The 19,905-nt window shown below is 46.4% G+C and overlaps 1 protein-coding gene and 1 long non-coding RNA gene across 2 annotated transcripts; one reads left to right on the forward strand and one right to left on the reverse strand.

The window, feature by feature from the left end:
• Positions 1 to 66: 66 nt before the first annotated feature.
• Positions 67 to 9,236, reverse strand: LOC126991396 (uncharacterized). Its single transcript, XR_007745474.1, has 3 exons — positions 9,102 to 9,236; positions 883 to 3,533; positions 67 to 392 (listed from the first exon to the last, which is right to left on the reverse strand). It is a non-coding gene; the product is annotated as an uncharacterized LOC126991396 (long non-coding RNA).
• A 528-nt stretch (positions 9,237 to 9,764) lies between these two features.
• Positions 9,765 to 18,800, forward strand: LOC126991394 (uncharacterized). The gene is made up of 2 exons (XM_050850137.1): positions 9,765 to 9,900; positions 14,770 to 18,800. Exons 1-2 carry the CDS (start codon positions 9,847 to 9,849, stop codon positions 15,958 to 15,960), a joined length of 1,245 nt encoding a protein of 414 aa, XP_050706094.1. The 5' UTR covers positions 9,765 to 9,846; the 3' UTR covers positions 15,961 to 18,800.
• The last annotated feature ends 1,105 nt before the right edge of the window (positions 18,801 to 19,905 follow it).

Consider the following 19,905-nt stretch of genomic DNA (forward strand, 5'->3'; position numbering starts at 1 on the left):
ATATAAAATTCATCTCTATTTTCTTATTCCAGAGAGAGAGAGAGAGAGTTACCTCCACATCTGAAAAGGAAAAATCTATAATCTTCCTCCTCCTCTTCCTCTCTCACACACACACACAAAAAAAATAATAATAATAAATAAATATATAGATAAATAGATACAAAAAATAAAAAAAATCCCATCTCAGTTACACCCCAAAGTTATGACCACAGCAGCAGCAGCAGTCAGGCGCAGAATTATAGTCACAAGTTATCGTGTGTGTTGTGCCAAGTCCCTGCTGGTGAGCCTGGCATCCGACCCTCACACCAACCACCTCCCAGGGCCAAAACAGAGCTGGGTTGGGTTCATGGTACAGAGGAAGGGTCACACTACCACCAGGGTCACACAACTACCTCTGGAAATGCCCACAACTCCTAGGAAAGCCTGGTGAAATGTGTGTTTCTTTAGGTTCATGGTACAGAGGCAGGGTCACACTACACCAGGGTCACAAAACTACCCCTGGAAATGCCCACAAATCCTAGGAAAGCCTGGTCAAATGAGTGTTTCCTTAGATTCATGGTACAGAGGAAGGGTCACACTACCACCAGGGTCACACAACTACCCCTGGAAATGCCCACAACTCCTAGGAAAGCCTGGTGAAATGTGTGTTTCTTTAGGTTCATGGTACAGAGGCAGGGTCACACTACCACCAGGGTCACAAAACTACCCCTGGAAATGCCCACAACCCCTAGGAAAGCCTGGTCAAATGTGTGTTCCTTTAGGTTCACAGTACAGAGGAAGGGTCACAAAACTACCCCTGGAAATGCCCACAACTCTTAGGAAAGCCTTGTCAAATGTGTGTTTCGTTAGGTTCACAGTACAGAGGAAGGGTCACAAAACTACCCCTGGAAATGCCCACAACTCCTAGGAAAGCCTGGTCAAATATGTGTGGCGGTCGAAATGTGGGCCGTGAGAGAGAGAGAGAGAGAGAGAGAGAGAGAGATAATGTTCCATAATGCTTTCAGACTCAGAGCAAAGTGAGGATGACTCATTTTCTCGACAGCAACACTCGCCTCAAAGTGAATAAGTTAACATGTCACCCGAGTAATACGTTCACCCGGATCACAGTCTGTTCACTCCAGGACGGCAATGAGTAATTTTTTAAATTTTTTTCTTTCTTTTACAGCTAAGGAGACAGTTCAAGGGCGTAAAGAAAAATATATATAAAAAAAGCCCGCTACTTACTGCTCCTGAATAGAGGTCAAAGGTTTGGCGCCCGAGGTCACATGTTGCCTCCTGCCCGGGGTGGCCTCAGAGCACGCTGCATCCCGCCTCAACGCTGCGGCAAGTGACGTGTGAACAGATCGTCGCCAGCACATGTTAACCCGGTGGTGGTGGCAGCAGCAGGCATCATGTTTCTTAATGGTCCCTCCAAGCGAGATAAATGGGAAAAAATCATCACTCACACAAACCATTTCATAATATATATCAAAGCATTTGTGTTCAGTTTATGCATCATCTATTTTGGGGGGTTTATAACATGGCACAAATTTGTCCCGTCGCTGGTACACGGTAAAGCCACAAATTTGGCCCGTCGCTGCTACACGGTAAAGCCACAAATTTGGCCCGTCACTGGTACACGGTAAAGCCACAAATTTGGCGAGTCGCTGCTACACGGTAAAGCCACAAATTTGGCCTGTCGCTGCTACACGGTCAAGCCACAAACTTGGCCCGTCGCTGGTACACGGTAAAGCCACAAACTTGGCCCGTCGCTGCTACCAGGTTGATATGCTTGCTTGTATGAGATCACTTGAACAGCTGGCTGTCATGTGCTTCAAGATACCATAAACTTAACTAACCTAACCTAACAAAACCCTAAACAGTTACTACAGGTCTTGACTCAGAAAATTCATCTATGCTTCCTTGCTAATGAGATTTTCTATAAAACAAAGTGAGGTCATTCTGTGTTGATTTATACCATAAGGTGCTGGCTGTCATGCACTTCAAGATACCCTAAACTTAACTAGCCTAACCTAACAAAACCCTAAACAGTTACTACAGGTCTTGACTCAGAAAACTCATATATGCTTCCTTACTAACGAGACATTTTATACAACACAGTGAGGTCATTCTGTGTTGATTTATGCCCTAAGGTGCTGGCTGTCATGTGTTTGAAGATACCCTAAACTTAACTAACCTAACAAAACCCTAAACAGTTACTATAGGTCTTGACTCGAAAAATTCATACATGCTTCCTTACTAACAAGACTTTCTATGCAGCAAAGTGAGGTCATTCTGTGTTGATTTATACCATAAGGTGCTGGCTGCCAAATGTTTGAAGATACCCTAAACTTAACTAACCTAACCTAACAAAACCCTAAACAGTTACTATAAGTCTTGACTCAGAAAATTCATATATGCTTCCTTACTAACAAGACATTTTATATAACAAAGTGAGGGCATTCTGTGTTGATTCATACCCTAAGGTGCTGGCTGTCATGTGTCTGAATATACCCTAAACTTAACAAAACCCTAAACAGTTACTACAGGTCTTGACTCAGAAAATTCATCTATGCTTCCTTACTAACGAGACATTCTATACAACACAGTGAGGTCATTCATTGTCGATTTATACCATATGGTGCTGGCTGTCCTGTGTTTGAAGATGACCTAAACTTGACCCAACTTAACCTATCAAAGCCCAAAGCAGACACTATAGGTCTTGACCCAGAAAATTCATCTATGCTTCCTTGCTAATGAGACTTTCTATACAACAAAGTGAGGTCATTCTGTGTTGATTTATACCCTAAGGTGCTGGCTGTCATGTGTTTGAAGATACCATAAACTTACCTAACCTAACAAAACCCTAAACAGTTACTACAGTTCTTGACTCAGAAAATTCATACATGCTTCCTTACTAACGAGACGTTCTATACAACACAGTGAGGTTATTCTGTGTTGATTTATACCCTAAGGTGCTGGCTGTCATGTGTTTGAAGATACCATAAACTTAACTAACCTAACAAAACCCTAAACGGTTACTACAGTTCTTGACTCAGAAAATTCATACATGCTTCCTTACTAACGAGACATTCTATACAACACAGTGAGGTCATTCTGTGTTGATTTATACCATAAGTTACCAGCTGTCCTGTGTTTGAAGATGACCTACACTTGGCCTAACTTAACATATCAAAGCCAAAAGCAAACACTATAGGTCTTGACTCAGAAAATTCATCTATGCTTCCTTGCTAATGAGACTTTCTATGCAACAAAGTGAGGTCATTCTGTGTTGATTTATACCCTTAGGTGCTGGCTGTCATGTGTTAGAAGATACCCTAAACCTAACCTACCTTAACAAAACCACAAATAGTTATTATACATCTTGGCTTACAACTACTACTACTACTACTACTACTACTACCACCACCAATACCTTATAAGCCAGGGGCAGTGTCTTGCTGTGCCTTCTCAGGTTGTCGTAGCCCTGGGCGGGGCCGGGGAGTGTTCCAGCCTGGGCACCACCAACAACTTGACTCCCACAGCCGCCAGGTCTGAAAAAGTTTGGACGTTTTGTGAGCTAGCTCTAAAAATATTAAAGATAGCTCTACGGGGTTTGGTGTGTGTGTGCGTGGATAGTTGCCACACGTACACACAATCTCCCAGTGATGCACATGAAATACACCCGGAGAAAAACACACACAAACACACATGAATATCAGGGACAGTATGAAAGAAATAGGAAATATGCATGGAAATGATTGGACGTCTTGTGAGCTAGCTCTAAAAATATTAAAGATAGCTCAGCAGGATTTTGTGGTCATGTGTATCAATAATTAACCGTGTAGCAGTGACGGGCCAAATTTGTGGCTTTACCGTGTAGCAGTGACGGGCCAAATTTGTGGCTTTACCGCGTAGCAGCGACTGGCCAAATTTGTGGCTTTACAGTGTAGCTGCGATGGGCCAAATTTGTGGCTTTACAGTGTAGCAGCGATGGGCCAAATTTGTGGCTTTACCGTGTAGCAGGGACTGGCCAAATTTGTGGCTTTACAGTGTAGCAGGGACTGGCCAAATTTGTGGCTTTACAGTGTAGCAGCGATGGGCCAAATTTGTGGCTCTACCGTGTAGCAGCAACGGGCCAGATTTGTGGCTTTACAGTGTAGCAGCAACGGGCCAAATTTGTGGCTTTCCCGTGTGGCAGCGACAGGCCAAATTTATGGCTTTACAGTGTAGCAGCAACGGGCCAAATTTGTGGCTTTACCGTGTAGCAGCGACGGGCCAAATTTGTGCCATGATATAAACTCCAAAAATAGATGATGCATAATCTGATCACAAATGCTTTGATATATATTATGAAATGGTTTGTGAGAGGGGTGATTTTTTCTCATTTTTCTCGCTTGGAGGGATCATTAAGAAACATGATGCCTGCTGCTACCGGGTTAATGAACACACACACACACACACACGTAAGTATGCGAGCGTGTGTGTAATGAGGAGTGCACCTCACGCCAGCAATGCAAATCTAATGGTAGTAATGTGAGCAGAGCCGGAGCCAGCACAGCGTGTCAGGGATTTGCCATGTTTTTTTTTTTTTTTTTTTTTTTTTGACATGCACACCTGTAGCGCCGGCAGGCTCTCTTGAGGGGCCTGAATGGAAAGTAAAAAGTTTTGTTTAGTCTGCGCAACATCTGTGGTCATATGCCGGAAAGAGACAGAAGGGGAAGGAATTATAGGAGAAGGGAACAGATGGAAAGTTTGGTTTAGTGGGCGCAACATCTGTGGTCATATGCCGGAGAGAGACAGAAGGGGAAGGAATTATAGGAGAAGGGAACAGACCCCAGGAGACAGGACACAACATCTGTGGTCATATGCCGGAGAGAGATAGAAGGGGAAGGAATTATAGGAAAAGGGAACAGACCCCAGGAGACGGGACACAACATCTGTGGTCATATGCCGGAGAGGGACAGAAGGGGAAGGAATTATAGGAGAAGGGAACAGACCCCAGGAGACGGGACACAATATCTGTGGTCATATTACAGAGAGAGATAGAAGGGGAAGGAATTATAGGAAAAGGGAACAGATGGAAAGTTTGGTTTAGTCGGCGCAACATCTGTGGTCATATGCCGGAGAGAGACAGAAGGGGAAGGAATTATGGGAGAAAGGAACAGACCCCAGGAGACAGGACACAACATCAATGGTCATATGCCGGAGAGAGATAGAAGGAGAAGGAATTATAGGAGAAGGGAACAGATGGAAAATTTGGTTTAGTCGGCGCAACATCTGTGGTCATATGCCGGAGAGAGACAGAAGGGGAAGGAATTATAGGAGAAGGGAACAGATGGAAAGTTTGGTTTAGTCGGCGCAACATCTGTGGTCATATGCCGGAGAGAGACAGAAGGGGAAGGAATTATAGGAGAAAGGAACAGACCCCAGGAGACAGGACACAACATCTGTGGTCATATGCCAGAGAGAGATAGAAGGGGAAGGAATTATAGGAGAAGGGAACAGACCCCAGGAAACGGGACACAACATCTGTGGTCATATGCCGGAGAGGGACAGAAGGGGAAAGAATTATAGGAGAAGGGAACAGACCCCAGGAGACGGGACACAATATCTGTGGTCATATTACAGAGAGAGACAGAAGGGGAAGGAATTATAGGAGAAGGGAACAGACCCCAGGAGACGGGACACAACCCCCGATTAATACCTGGTACCCATTCACTGCTGGGTGGACAGGGGCGTAGGGTATCAGAAAAGCAGCCCAAATTTTTCCACTCCGCCCGGGAATCGAGCCCGGGCTCTCTCGATCGTGAGCAGAGTGTGCTAACCACTGTACCACGAAGCCCCCGGCCTGGATGGAAGTCAGCCCCAGCCCATCATGGTGCAGGCAAGTGTTTATAATGGCGCCATCTTGCCAAGGCACAGACAGCAACACATGGCCGGCCAGCTTTGCCTCGGCCTGCATGGAGCGTGGGCGGCGCGAGTACGACTTGTGCAAAGTTACCAGTTAGTGAAACATTGAAGGCTGAGAGATGCACAATTGTTACCAGTTCCCGTCGGAGTAGGTAGGAAGACACCTACCGAACGGGTGCAAGCCACTCCCGGTGAGGTATATATGGGAGGTGAGAAGGGAGCTGAAGCCCTCCAAAGACCCTTCCCATGTCCTCACTAACCGTTTCCCTATTGTCTCACCAACACCGGAGAGTAGCTCAGCATGCTCTCTAAAGACAGATCCTCTCTTTATCCACACCACACTACATTCACACAACATATACACCTTTTCCCAAAATTAAAATTTCAAAATGGCGCACATACACCAAGCCTCGGAGTCCCCGCCTGGGGGGAGGACCACAAATTCCCCCAGGGAGGACTCCCCTTCTGGCTGCCGATCCGAGAGGTGTCTTGATAACTCCTCGAACCTCTTTCTTCTCAATTTCTGCATGTAATGTGTATATTATAACATAATGTGAATGTGTGAATGTATGTCGTATCGCCATGGCCCAGTGGCGCCAGGACGTTACACACAGACGCTACGTTGTGCTTAGGAGGTGCTCCTGTAAAAATAACCCGAAATCTTTCTTCAGTTACATAAACAACAGAAAGGCGATCAAAAGTGATATTGGACCTTTATCAAACAGCGACGGTGCACTAGTGACTGACAGCCAACACATTGCAAACCTCTTAAACAATTACTTTTCCTCGGTGTTTAATACTAACAGTCTTCCTCTCGCTACCACCAACACCAGTACTATTGTAAATCTCGAGCATGCATTGCCTAATTTTGAAATAACAACCGATGAAGTCCTTAAAGCTCTCCATTCACTTAAAACAAATAAAAGTCCTGGACCTGACAAAGTATATCCAACTCTGCTGAAAGAAACGAAGAGCGAAATACTCTCCTCCCTCACAACCGTATTCAATATGTCCTTGCGACAAGGCATCGTCCCTTCAGATTGGAAAAAGGCTAACGTGACACCGATTTTCAAGAAAGGAGACAAAAAAGTACCAGGTAATTACAGGCCCATTAGTCTAACTTCGGTTGTAGGTAAGCTACTTGAGGGCATAATTAGAGACAAAATTGTGAGTTACCTTGAAAGCCACTCATTGATTGGGGACTCACAACATGGCTTCCGAAACAAAAGATCCTGCCTATCAAACCTATTAACCTTTTATAACGACCTCTTCACTGTTTATGACGTAACCAAATCACTGGACGTAGTCTATCTTGATTTCCAGAAAGCGTTTGATAAAGTCCCGCATCATAAGTTACTTTACAAATTAAAGCAAATAGGTATTGACGGTCAAGTAAACCAATGGATCGCGAATTGGTTGAGCAACAGACAACAAAGAGTAGTGATTGACGGATTTAACTCAGAGTGGGCGCCTGTCACTAGTGGCGTCCCTCAGGGCTCGGTCCTTGGCCCAGTGCTCTTCATTATTTACATCAACGACGTGGATGTTGGACTCAATAACCGCATTAGTAAATTTGCAGACGACACAAAGATTGGTAACTCGGTTCTCACTGACGAAGACAGGCAAAGCCTCCAAGAGGATTTGCACAAAATTTCAGCTTGGTCGGATAGATGGGAGATGCCCTTTAACGTAGACAAGTACCAGGTCCTTCAAGTTGGAACGAGGAATAAGAAGTTCGAATACGAAATGCGCGGCGTTAAACTCAAAAGCGTTCAATGCGTCAAAGACTTGGGGGTCAAAATCGCGTCAAACCTCAAATTCTCACAGCAATGCATCGATGCAGCAAATAAAGCGAACAGAATGTTGGGCTTCATTAAAAGAAACTTTGTATTCAAGAATAAAGATGTAATACTCCCGCTCTACAACAGTTTAGTCAGACCCCACTTGGAATATGCGGTACAGTTTTGGTCCCCCCACCATGCAAAGGATATTGCTAAATTAGAAGGTGTTCAGCGTCGGGCAACGAAAATGATCCCTTCCTTGCGCAACAAATCCTACGAAGAAAGGCTTTCTATCCTTAACATGTTCTCTCTTGAGAAACGTCGCCTCCGAGGAAAATTGATCGAATGTTTTAAAATACTTAATGGTTTCACGAATGTAGACAGATCAACATTGTTTATGATCGATGACAGTCTGCGCACGAGGAACAATGGCGTAAAACTCAGATGTAGACAAGTAAATTCAGATTGCACCAAATTTTTCTTCACCAACGTTGTAGTGCGAGAATGGAATAAGCTTCCACCATCAGTGGTCCAGTGTAACACGATTGACTCCTTCAAAAATAAGCTCGACCGTCACTTCCTTCAACTTAATATCAACTAGAGTAGAAATGCAACGTTTTGGAGTCTTCTGATTAATGTAAAATCACTTAGGTTTAAGGACAGACCACCAAGTCTGGACCATGGGGTCTGTGTGGTCTGATTTTCTATGTAAATCTATGTAAATCCTTGCCGTGGGAACGGTGCTGTTTCAGCAAGCATGCTATCCGCTGGCCGCTCCTGTACCAAGAGAAGCCGGCAGATCAGGGCGGGCGGCGGACGAGAGCACAGGACTTCTCGGAGTGTGCGTACGACTTACGACTTGTCCACAAAATACTGTAACTATTCTGTGAATATATTTAAAAAGCAATACAACCATTTAATCAACCAGAGAGAGAGACAGTAAATTAAGTGAACTCAAAGTGAACTTAACGGCTCCGCTCGGCCAACACATAACCCACATCACTTAACTAAAAGGCTATTGTGTTGTCTCACGACTTCTATCAACTGGAGAAAGCAGGCAACGGTACACCAGACCTCACGTGAGATAACAGTTCGCGCCTTAATCAAAAACACAAAAAAAACAGCTAACAAAAAGGCTAACAAAAGTGGTGAACAGCGGCTTCCGGACCTTCTCCGAAGTGTTCTATGTGTGTTATCTCTCTCTCTTAACACTTAACGGTGGCAAGTGTCGTCAAGGGGCAGACAGGAAAGTGTGTAGGAACGCTGACACAAGCAACGCCATTCCCCCTTGGCCCGTCCGAGTCGAGTCAGCACACTCCACCACACCACCCCGCGCGCCCACATCGCCCACTGTCGGGATCCTGCTTCCCAATTCTGGGACGCCCACTTGTCTGCCTACGACACAGTCATTCGTGGGTGGGCGCTTACCTTCGCCTTGGTGGAGATCTTGGTGGAGCGTGGTCGCTCCTCCGCCCCTTCCTCACCGCTGCCAGCCGCTGCTGGGCACTGCCGGCGGTCTCTCTGGCCGCTCCAAGGACGCGGGGACAGCCAGCCAAGGACGAGGACAGCCAGCCAAAGACGAGGGCGAGCCAGCCGAGGACGAAAGAGTGCCACGGGCACAATCTTCACACTTTTTTTTTTATGGTATTCACATGCATGTAGCTGACACACCACTAATTATATTAATACACCACTTGTTGATGACATTTTAGGTGATTTTTTTTTTAACGTGCTTTGTGTGTTTCCGTGTGGAGCCGTATCTAGTTTCCCTTAGGCCGTTGATTTTTATTCAGGTGTAGAGGGATGTTTAATATTTTTCCTGATTTGTGAACATTGTTTGCATTTTATATATAATCATTCATTTTCCTTTCTCCTTTCTTTTGTGTGTTATATTGCACAGTGGGGAAGTTTTTATCATGCTAGGTATTCACTCATTGTTCTTTTCCCTCTTTTTAATGCGTTTTGGAAGCATCTGAGGCGAGTGAGCACACACTTAGCGGTGATACTTTTTCTTTTCCCATATTTTTACTCATGAAGCCATATTTTCCTAATGCCTTTTTTTAAATGGCAGGTCAGCCTGATAAAGAGGTAGAAATTTTGGCCAAGGAGTTCCAGAAGTTGATGCAGGATGCCGAGGATGACAATTCCCGTGTTCTAAGGAGCGGGTCAACTCATGACAGAGTTCCTCCTCCTCCTCCTCCTTCTTCTCTCCCGCATGATAACAAAGGTAATATCTTGACTAACCAAGAATTCACAATGGCTACTAACACTATTAAACTTTTGCCGACTACGGCATCAGTCAGAGCTTTCGCAGGCAATGAACCGGATTACAGTGCGAGAGACTTCATCCTGCAATGCGAGGATGTTATGAACAACTCATTTGTGTCAGAACCGGGTGATAAAATCTCCTTCATTAGGTCTAGATTAAAGCCGGGGACAGAAGCATCAGCTCTTATGTACACCAGCGCGTTCATGGAACCGCAACAAACCAAGGATTATGCCCAGTTTCGGTCACATTTTCTGGAGTCTTTTGGGGAAGATGTTAGGCACAGCCTCGTCAAAGGTGTTAATGTAGCTGTGACCAAATTGATTTCAGCTGTGGAGAGTAAAGAGCTTTTAGCCGGACAAGTAGACGCCTATCGGTTGTCTACTGATATGGGCGTCTATCTGAAAGCTGGTGGCTGGACTGAGGGAGAGAATATGTCTCTATCCAATGTTCTCAAATTTTTTGAATTTTTTGTATACATGGCTGTCATCAAGGGCCAGTTTCGAAAAGGTTCTTTATCCCTAGCCTACGGCCCCGCTGACAAGTTGCACGACTTCATGCTTAAAATAAAAACTAAGATGGAGGAGAAAGACGGAGCGCCAGTCCCCGCTGTAGCCTCTGTCGACCAGAAGGCCGCTAATGTTAGCGCGTCCTCATCAGTGGTGGCGGCCACCACCGAAAAGCCTAAGCGCCACTGTTCGTACTGTCAGCGCGACGGTCATACGGTTGACTATTGTCTAAAACGTCAGCGGGATCGCAAGGCTACTAGGGAGAAGGGAGGCTCGCCGATGTCAGGCAAATCTGCTTCTCAGAAGACCCCGGCCGCTTCAAAAAGTCGAGCCGCGGGCTACCACACTGGCAAGTTCTGTTTTGTCCACGGTGCTGGTAGACACACCACAGAGGAGTGTTTCTCTGTGCTCCAGTTAAAGAAAGAGCGAGCAGGAAAGTTCGTGAAGGGGTCGGGGGAAGCCGAGCGCCCCCCCAAAACCGACCCAGGGTAGCAACCCGGGGGGGGGGGAGGATACCGAGACTGCAGTGCAGGCTGACAATAGTAACTTGTATGAATCTGTTGTGGCCGCGTGCAGTCAGCCTGAAATTATGGCGCTTAAAGTCAAGCTGGGTCCGCTACAAGCGTCATTTGCGGTCGACACCGGCGCGGCGGTTAATGTGTTGTCTGAAAGGACATACTTAGCTTTGAAACGCGCGTCGCGGGGAGGCCGCTACCAGCTACGACCCTCGGACCTGAGCCTTTGCGGTGTCACCGCCGACAGGCTTAACATCCTTGGGTGGGTGAGTTTGCCAGTGAGTTTGGGACGAAACACCCCTGTCATGCGTTTGGATTTTTACGTGACGTCAAACTTTTCCCTGCCGTCTGACGGTCTTCTTGGGTTGTCGTCACTGAGGTCTAACCGCATGGTAATACTTCCAGATAGTAATACAGTAAGGTTTCAAGGGAGGTGTTTCAAGGCCATGGATCAACCTGTGCGCCTCGCTTCTCCCTGGGAAAGAAGAGAAATACCCAGCAAGGGTCGGGAAAGTGTTTCTCCTGAGTCGGTGGTGCGTACCGTGCCCACTCTTTCCACGGTGCCGGTGCATGGCGCGGGCACCACCTCACTTCATGGTCAACCACCAACACCAGCTGACGTTTGTAGGGGATGGAAAAATGTCAATGCGATAGTCGTGGGGAATCACGAAATCCCTCAACGAACCGCAATGCACGTCCCTGTGTCAGTCCCTAACGCCACCGTAGGTTGTGACATCTGCCTAGAAGGGCCTAGTCGTGTCAACACGCTAGCGATAGAGTCCACCCTTAACACGGTGCGCGAAGGAGGTAGGACCGTAGCTTTAGTGGTTAATGCCACTGGCGGTCCAGTGAAACTCAGAAATGGAGTCATTTTGGGTCGCGCTTTAGCGTTCGACGGACAGGTGTCCCCAGACCCTTTAGAGTTAAAGCGGCCTTGTATCGGCGCAGTGGGTCAACCCGCCGCCGGCGACACATCTTGTCAGGCCTCATCTGTCGATTCTTTAGTCAAAGTGGTCGATTATCCCGAGCTTAAGGGCCCGCTTCTGAAGCTTTTACATCAGTATCGTGATGTCATTGCCCTGCCCGGTGAACCTTTAGGTGCGACTGCTGCGACAGAACACAACATTAGGGTTAAACCCGACACCAAACCGGTGTACATTCCTGCGTACAGACTCCCACACAGTCAAAGGCAGGTTGTAGATGAACAGGTTAAAGATATGTTGGACCAGGGTGTTATTCAGCATTCCCGGTCTCCGTGGAACTCGCCCTTGTTTCTAGTCCCTAAAAAGGACGGGAGTTTCAGGCCTGTCATCGATTTTAGGAAAGTAAATGAGGTGACTGAGGATGATAGGTACCCTCTGCCTGTTTTAGGTGACTTGTTAATGTCCCTGGGGCAAGGGAATAATATTTTCAGTAGTCTTGACCTTTTAAGTGGGTACTGGCAGGTGCCGATGGCAGCTGAATCCAGAGAGATTACAGCCTTCAGTACCCCTAGCGGTCATTTTGAATGGTTAAGGATGCCATTCGGCCTCAAAACCGCACCCATTACTTTTCAGAGGATGATCAACACATTGTTCTCAGACATGATAGGCAAAAAAGTCTATGCATATTTAGATGATTTAATCATCTGCAGCAAGGATGGCACCAGTCACCTAGCTAAACTAGAAGCGGTTCTGCTTAAACTCAGAGGCGCTGGCCTTAAGGCCAAGCTGACTAAATGTGAATTTTTAAAGGCGAAAATCACCTTTTTAGGCCACACTGTTGATGGAGATGGTATCCACACGATGGACGATAAAATATCGGCCATAAAGAATTTTCCGCAACCCAAGACCGTCGAAAACGTTCGGTCTTTCCTTGGGTTGTCCGGCTACTATAGGCCTTTCATACAAGGTTTTGCCAAAATTGCTTCGCCTCTAACGCAACTCTTAAAGAAAGAGGTACCTTTTCATTGGAATGCCCCACAACACAAGAGTTTTACAGACTTGAAGTCACCGTTAATCAACGCTCCAGCCTTGGCATTCCCGGACTACAACGTCCCTTTTACACTTTTTACAGATGCCTCAGCCCTGGGTCTTGGTGCTGTTTTGATGCAACCGGACGCTCGCGGTAAAATCGCGCTATTGCGTACGCAAGTCGTACTTTAAACCAGGCTGAGTCGAACTATTCAGTGACCCACCAGGAAACCCTAGCGGTTGTTTGGGCTCTTAAACATTTTAGGGATATTATCCTTTACGGACCACGCGCCAGTCACCGAGCTTTTTAAAGGTAGAAACCTCACCGGTCGCCTCGCACGGTGGTATCTGACTATCCAGGAGTTTGGGCCAACCTTTAAGTATTTACCTGGCCGCGCGAATGTCGTCGCGGATTCACTGTCTAGGAACGTACCTGTTGGCTCAGTGGCAGAAGCGCTTACTGAAATTCAAAATTTCAGTCTTAAGGATTTAGCAGCAGCCCAGCGTCGCCATGACGTTTGGGGTAAGGTAATATACGCTCTGGAGTCGGGTGACGAAACAAGTCTCCCGCCACTACCTGTGTCTTTTTCACAATTCTTCTTGTCACAGGACGGTGTCCTGTGCCGCTACTGGCCCCGCAAAAAGGAGTCTGTTGCACAGTTTGTGATACCGGAGTGTTATGTACCGGCGGTGCTGAACTTAGTTCATAACGCGATCATTGCTGGTCACCCGGGGAGGGAGCGCACACTAACAGCGGCCCGAGCGGTCTATTTTTGGCCAACTATGCGTGTAGATATTGACGCGTATGTGGCTAAGTGTGTCAAGTGTGCCCAACATAAAGGGACGGTGCCTAGGCCTGCGCCGATCCTAGAATACCCGCCCCCTGCCCGGCCTTGGGATGTAGTTTCTATTGACTTGCTACAGCTTCCCGCCAGCCACCAGGGCTCTAGGTACCTCTTAGTTTGTGTAGATCACTTGTCTCGGTACGTTGTTCTAGCCCCAGTGCAAGATAAATCTGCTAAGTCCATTGCTCATGCCCTGATAACTCATCTCATTTGTCCGTATTCCACACCTAGAGTGTTGTTAAGTGATAATGGAACCGAGTTTCGAAATTAACTTTTAGCAGAAATATGCAAACAGTTTGCCATTACACAATATTTTACAGTCAGTTATCACCCAGCCAGCAACGGCCTTATTGAGCGCGCGAATAGGAAGATTTTAGATGTCTTGCGCCCGGTCGTTAGCGGACTTCAGCATACATGGGAGGACTGGCTAGCATATGTTGCAGCAAGCATAAACAGCAGTGTTTGTGAGTCAACGGGACAATCTCCCCACTACATAATTTTTGGGGTTGAGAAGAGACTCCCGTATGACCTGCTTGGTAGTTCTCATTCACCTGTATATAATGTAGATGATTATTCTAAGGTTCAACTCAAGGTTTTCACAGACATTCATAGAGAAGTCAGAAAGAGACTACAGGCTACATCTGAGGCTATGTGCTTGCAGCAACACAAGCGTGCCGCCCCTGTTTCCTTGAAAGTGGGTGACTTTGTTATGATTCCAGTCCCAGAGAGACATTCGAAGTTGTCCCCTAAATTCGTGGGCCCATGCCAGATAGTTAGGCAACTAGGTGGTCACAAATTTGAGCTTTATGATCTCATTTTTAATTCATACGAAATTGTGCATAGTGATCGCCTCAAAAAGACAGACGCCCAGCCTGAGGTCATCGATTCGACTTTAGTTGAACCAGCGAGAACCGCCTGTTTGCCTCAGCCTGACGATGCTTTGTCTATCTTTCCAACACACGACTATAACCTGCGTCCTCGCCAATAAGGGTTTTCTGCTTGGTTCCAGGAAATGTTGTCCCTCACCTTCTACTTCCTTCTGCGCTCCGTTCTGGCTGCAGACCCTGCGCACCTCAAGCCGGGGGCCCTCTCTGCTCATTTGGGCCGGGTTTCTCTGGTCGAGGATGTCCTGTGGGTCCAGTACCCGTTTACTGCTCTGGTGGAAATACCAGGCACACTGAGGACAATAACGGAACAAGTGACTGGGGTTGTGTTGCAGATGGATATCAGTGCTCCTGAAGACGGTCTCCTGCGTCTGATGCATGACCGCATAAAGTACTTGAATGATACTCTAACCCTGGCTTTGGAGAACTACGCAGCTCTTTCCTTTCCTAACCGTACTAAACGGGGCTTGATCGATGGGATTGGGCAACTTTCCCGCATGTTGTTTGGAACCGCAATGGATGAGGATGTGGAGGAACTGCGGGATAGGTATAACCGTTTGGCTTCACTTGCTGCTACTCAACACAAAACCATTAGGATGAATTCCTTACACATTTCCAGACTTGAGCATGCAGTACAGGATATTGCTTCTTATTCCCGAACCTTAGGCTCTTCCATTAATGAGTTGTGGACCGGCATGGCTAATATGTACCAAATGGAACTTGTTCTACAAACCTTGCCTGCCTTGGAGAGTGCAGTCAACTCTATCCTCCATACTAATGCTCTGGTGATACAGAATGTAGTGGATGCAGATTGTGGTAGGGTTACCTCTTCTCTTTTTCCTGTCAGGGATTTGCAAAAGGCTTTGAAAATAGGAGTAGAGAACCACCAACTAACACCTTTGTTTGACATGCATGCCATACACCATTACTATCCCTTGCTTGAGTCATTCCTGACGTCGGAAGCTATAGTGATTCACGTTCCCTTCAGGTCAAAGGATGTGTTTGAGGTTTATCAGCTGGAACCTTTCCCTTTCTCAGTCAATAACTCGGTGATGGTGCTTCACTTACCTGCCACAGTGGTCTTAATTCGTAATGATCTATCGCTTTATGCAACGGGCCAGCCGTCAGACCTAGGGTCCTGCAAAACAGAGTATCACAATCTCTATTTTTGCTCAGCGTCACTCTTTGCATTCCTCCCGTTGACAGGTGGTATCTGCGAGGTGGTGCTGACCCAGTCGGATGCTTCTAAAGCTCTAGAGACTTGCCCCTATCGTCACGTCGCCCCTAAATCGCTTTTCCACAGGAGGTTCTCCTGATTTCACTACTTCTTTTTCACACTACCAGTGTTTGTGACAGTGGTCTGTCCTGAAGGTTCAACTTATAGAGAGGTTGCAGGTCACCTGGCGGTACGGGTGGCTTGTTCCCTACGTTCTGTCAATTTGACAACCTTTCCGGAGACGCTCCATCATGGATTTGCGGCCACAAATGCCATCCCAATCTATCCTATTGACAGTTTAGTGAATCTCACCTTTTCTAGGATGAAGTATGTGACAAATAGCCTTTCCGAGCTAACCTTTTCAAATTTCTCGGAATTGGAGTCAGCTGTCCATGACTCTCTACCGGTTTACCTTGCCCCATATGTACATTACCCATCACTGATCTTGCCGGTGGTTCTTTTTATCATCATTGTCATCCCCCTGTTCTGCCTTGTTAAGCGGGCTCTGACTTTGTACAACCATCTTCAGGCAAGAGTTGCCCCACCGCGCTGAGTTCGTACGCATTGTGACTCGAAGATTCAGTTTGTATCAAATCTTCTTCACCGTTTTTTTTTTTAATTTCTTATTACTATTCCAAATAGCTCCGTTACCATGTATCCTAATGACAATTTAGTCAATTTGTTTTTTTTAGGATGTATTTTGTAAATAACTATTCGAGCTATTGTTTTGTTTTCTCGGAATAGTGCTGAGCTTCCACGTCCACGACTCTAGCCCTGTTTACCTCGCCCTGTATGTACTTTGCCCATTTATTGTTACTTCCATGATTATTTTTCTTGTCATTGGCATTTCCCGATGTTGTATCGTTAGGCGGGCTCTGCCTTGTATATATTTTTTTTTACATGCAACCATAATAGGCCCTCGTTTAACTAGTACACATTGTGCGACTGTAACATGGGTAGGTACACTGATTTTAAGGGTCGGGTGAGCCGCGGGGTCGCGACTTTTTCCGTGACCGAGCGATGTAATGTGTATATTATAACAATGTGAATGTGTGAATGTATGTCGTATCGCCATGGCCCAGTGGCGCCAGGACGTTACACACAGACGCTACGTTGTGCTTAGGAGGTGCTCCTTGCCGTGGGAACGGTGCTGTTTCAGCAAGCATGCTATCCGCTGGCCGCTCCTGTACCAAGAGAAGCCGGCAGATCAGGGCGGGCGGCGGACGAGAGCACAGGACTTCTCGGAGTGTGCGTACGACTTACGACTTGTCCACAAAATACTGTAACTATTCTGTGAATATATTTAAAAAGCAATACAACCATTTAATCAACCAGAGAGAGAGACAGTAAATTAAGTGAACTCAAAGTGAACTTAACGGCTCCGCTCGGCCAACACATAACCCACATCACTTAACTAAAAGGCTATTGTGTTGTCTCACGACTTCTATCAACTGGAGAAAGCAGGCAACGGTACACCGGACCTCACGTGAGATAACAGTTCGCGCCTTAATGAAAAACACAAAAAACAGCTAACAAAAAGGCTAACATGCAACATTCGCGGTCTTCGCTCTAATTTTCATTCTGTGGAACATCATCTCTCCTCCTCTAAACCTCACCTTCTCTTCCTTACCGAAACACAGGTTTCTGAGGCTACTGACAGCAATCTCTACTCTGTTCCCTCCTACTATCTCTATCCTAAATTTCAATCCAAAGCTGGATGTTGCGCCTACGTGCGCAACGACATCACTTGCTCTCGTGCCCACGACCTTGACTCTTCTGAATTTTCCACCATCTGGCTAAGACTTCATTGTCATTCTATTACTAAATACATATGTGCTGTTTATCTCTCACCTAACTCTACAAACTATGTAAAATTCTTTGACTATTTGAATTCTAAAGTGGAGCACATCTTGACCCACTCTCCCTTCGCTGAAATCTCCATCCTAGGAGATTTCAATGTTCACCACCAGCTTTGGCTTTCATCCTCTTTCACTGACCATCCTGGTGAACAAGCCTACAACTTTGCTATCCTCAACGACCTAGAGCAGTTGGTCCAGCACCCTACACGTATTCCTGACCGTCTTGGAGATCGGCCCAACATTCTAGACCTCTTCCTTACCTCAAACCCTTCTGCTTATTCTGTCAAACTGTTTTCTCCGTTGGGCTCCTCCGATCACAATCTTATTTCTGCATCCTGTCCTATCGCTCCTGTACACCCTCTGGACCCACCGAAGAGGCGATGCTTCTGGCATTTTGCTTCAGCTCGGTGGGACGACCTGAGGATGTACTTTTCCGATTTCCCGTGGAATGATTATTGCTTCCAGGATAGAGACCCCTCTGTGTGTGCTCAGCGCATCACAGAGGTGATTGTCTCTGGAATGGAGGCATACATCCCTCGTTCTTTCTCTACTCCTCACGCTAAAAAGCCTTGGTTTAATCACGCTTGTTCTCGTGCTGTCAATGATAGAGAGGTAGTTTGACCAGGCAGGGTGACAGCACGGAGGCACAGTTTTTAAGGACAATAGGAGGCACTCCATCAGGTCCATAAGCCTTCTGAGGATTGAGGCCAGAGAGGGCATAGAAAACATCATTTTGAAGAATCTTTATAACAGGCATAAAGGAGTCAGAGGGGGGATGAGTAGGAGGAATATGCCCAGAATCGTCCAGAGTGGAGTTTTTAGAAAAAAGTTTGAGAGAAGAGTTCAGCCTTAGAGATAGATGAGACGGCAGTGTTGCCGTCAGGACTGAGGAGTGGAGGGAAAGATGAAGAAGTGAAGTTGGAGGAGATGTTTTTGGCTAGATGCCAGAAGTCACGGGAAGAGTTAGAGAAAGCAAGGTTTTGACATTTTCTATTAATGAAAGAATTTTTGGTTAGTCGGAGAATAGATTTGGCACGATTTCGGGCAGAAATGTAAAGTTCATAATTAGCATTAGTTTGAAGGCTCTGGTACCTTTGGTGAGCTACCTCTCTATCATTGACAGCACGAGAACAAGCGTGATTAAACCAAGGCTTTTTCGCGTGAGGAGTAGAAAGAACGAGAATGTATGCCTCCATTCCAGAGATAATCACCTCTGTGATGCGCTGAGCACACACAGAGGGTCTCTATCCTGGAAGCAATAATCATTCCACGGAATAGGAAAAGTACATCCTCAGGTCGTCCCACCGAGCTGAAGCAAAATGCCAGAAGCATCGCCTCTTCGGTGGGTCCAGAGGGTGTACAGGAGCGATAGGACAGGATGCAGAAATAAGATTGTGATCGGAGGAGCCCAACGGAGAGAACAGTTTGACAGAATAAGCAGAAGGGTTTGAGGTAAGGAAGAGGTCTAGAATGTTGGGCCGATCTCCAAGACGGTCGGGAATACGTGTAGGGTGCTGGACCAACTGCTCTAGGTCGTTGAGGATAGCAAAGTTGTAGGCTTGTTCACCAGGATGGTCAGTGAAAGAGGATGAAAGCCAAAGCTGGTGGTGAACATTGAAATCTCCTAGGATGGAGATTTCAGCGAAGGGAGAGTGGGTCAAGATGTGCTCCACTTTAGAATTCAAATAGTCAAAGAATTTTACATAGTTGGTAGAGTTAGGTGAGAGATAAACAGCACAGATGTATTTAGTAATAGAATGACAGTGAAGTCTTAACCAGATGGTGGAAAATTCAGAAGAGTCAAGGTCGTGGGCACGAGAGCAAGTGATGTCGTTGCGCACGTAGGCGCAACATCCAGCTTTGGATTGAAATTTAGGATAGAGATAGTAGGAGGGAACAGAGTAGAGATTGCTGTCAGTAGCCTCAGAAACCTGTGTTTCGGTAAGGAAGAGAAGGTGAGGTTTAGAGGAGGAGAGATGATGTTCCACAGAATGAAAATTAGAGCGAAGACCGCGAATGTTGCAGAAATTGAGAAGAAAGAGGTTCGAGGAGTTATCAAGACACCTCTCGGGTCGGCAGCCAGAAGGGGAGTCCTCCCTGGGGGAATTTGTGGTCCCCCCCCCAGTCGGGGACTCCGAGGCTTGGTGTATGCGCGCCATTTTGAAATTTTGATTTTGGGAAAAGGT

Source organism: Eriocheir sinensis, unplaced genomic scaffold (assembly GCF_024679095.1).
Source record: "Eriocheir sinensis breed Jianghai 21 unplaced genomic scaffold, ASM2467909v1 Scaffold273, whole genome shotgun sequence".
Classification (NCBI taxonomy): Eukaryota; Metazoa; Arthropoda; class Malacostraca; order Decapoda; family Varunidae; genus Eriocheir; species Eriocheir sinensis.

Bases quoted from the DNA above. Each gene is read 5' to 3' on its own strand.
- LOC126991394 (XM_050850137.1), top strand. From the start codon at position 9,847: ATGACAGAGTTCCTCCTCCTCCTCCTCCTTCTTCTCTCCCGCATGATA. The intron at 9,901-14,769 runs GTAATATCTTGA...GCTTGGTTCCAG, and splicing joins TCTCCCGCATGATAACAAAG to GAAATGTTGTCCCTCACCTT.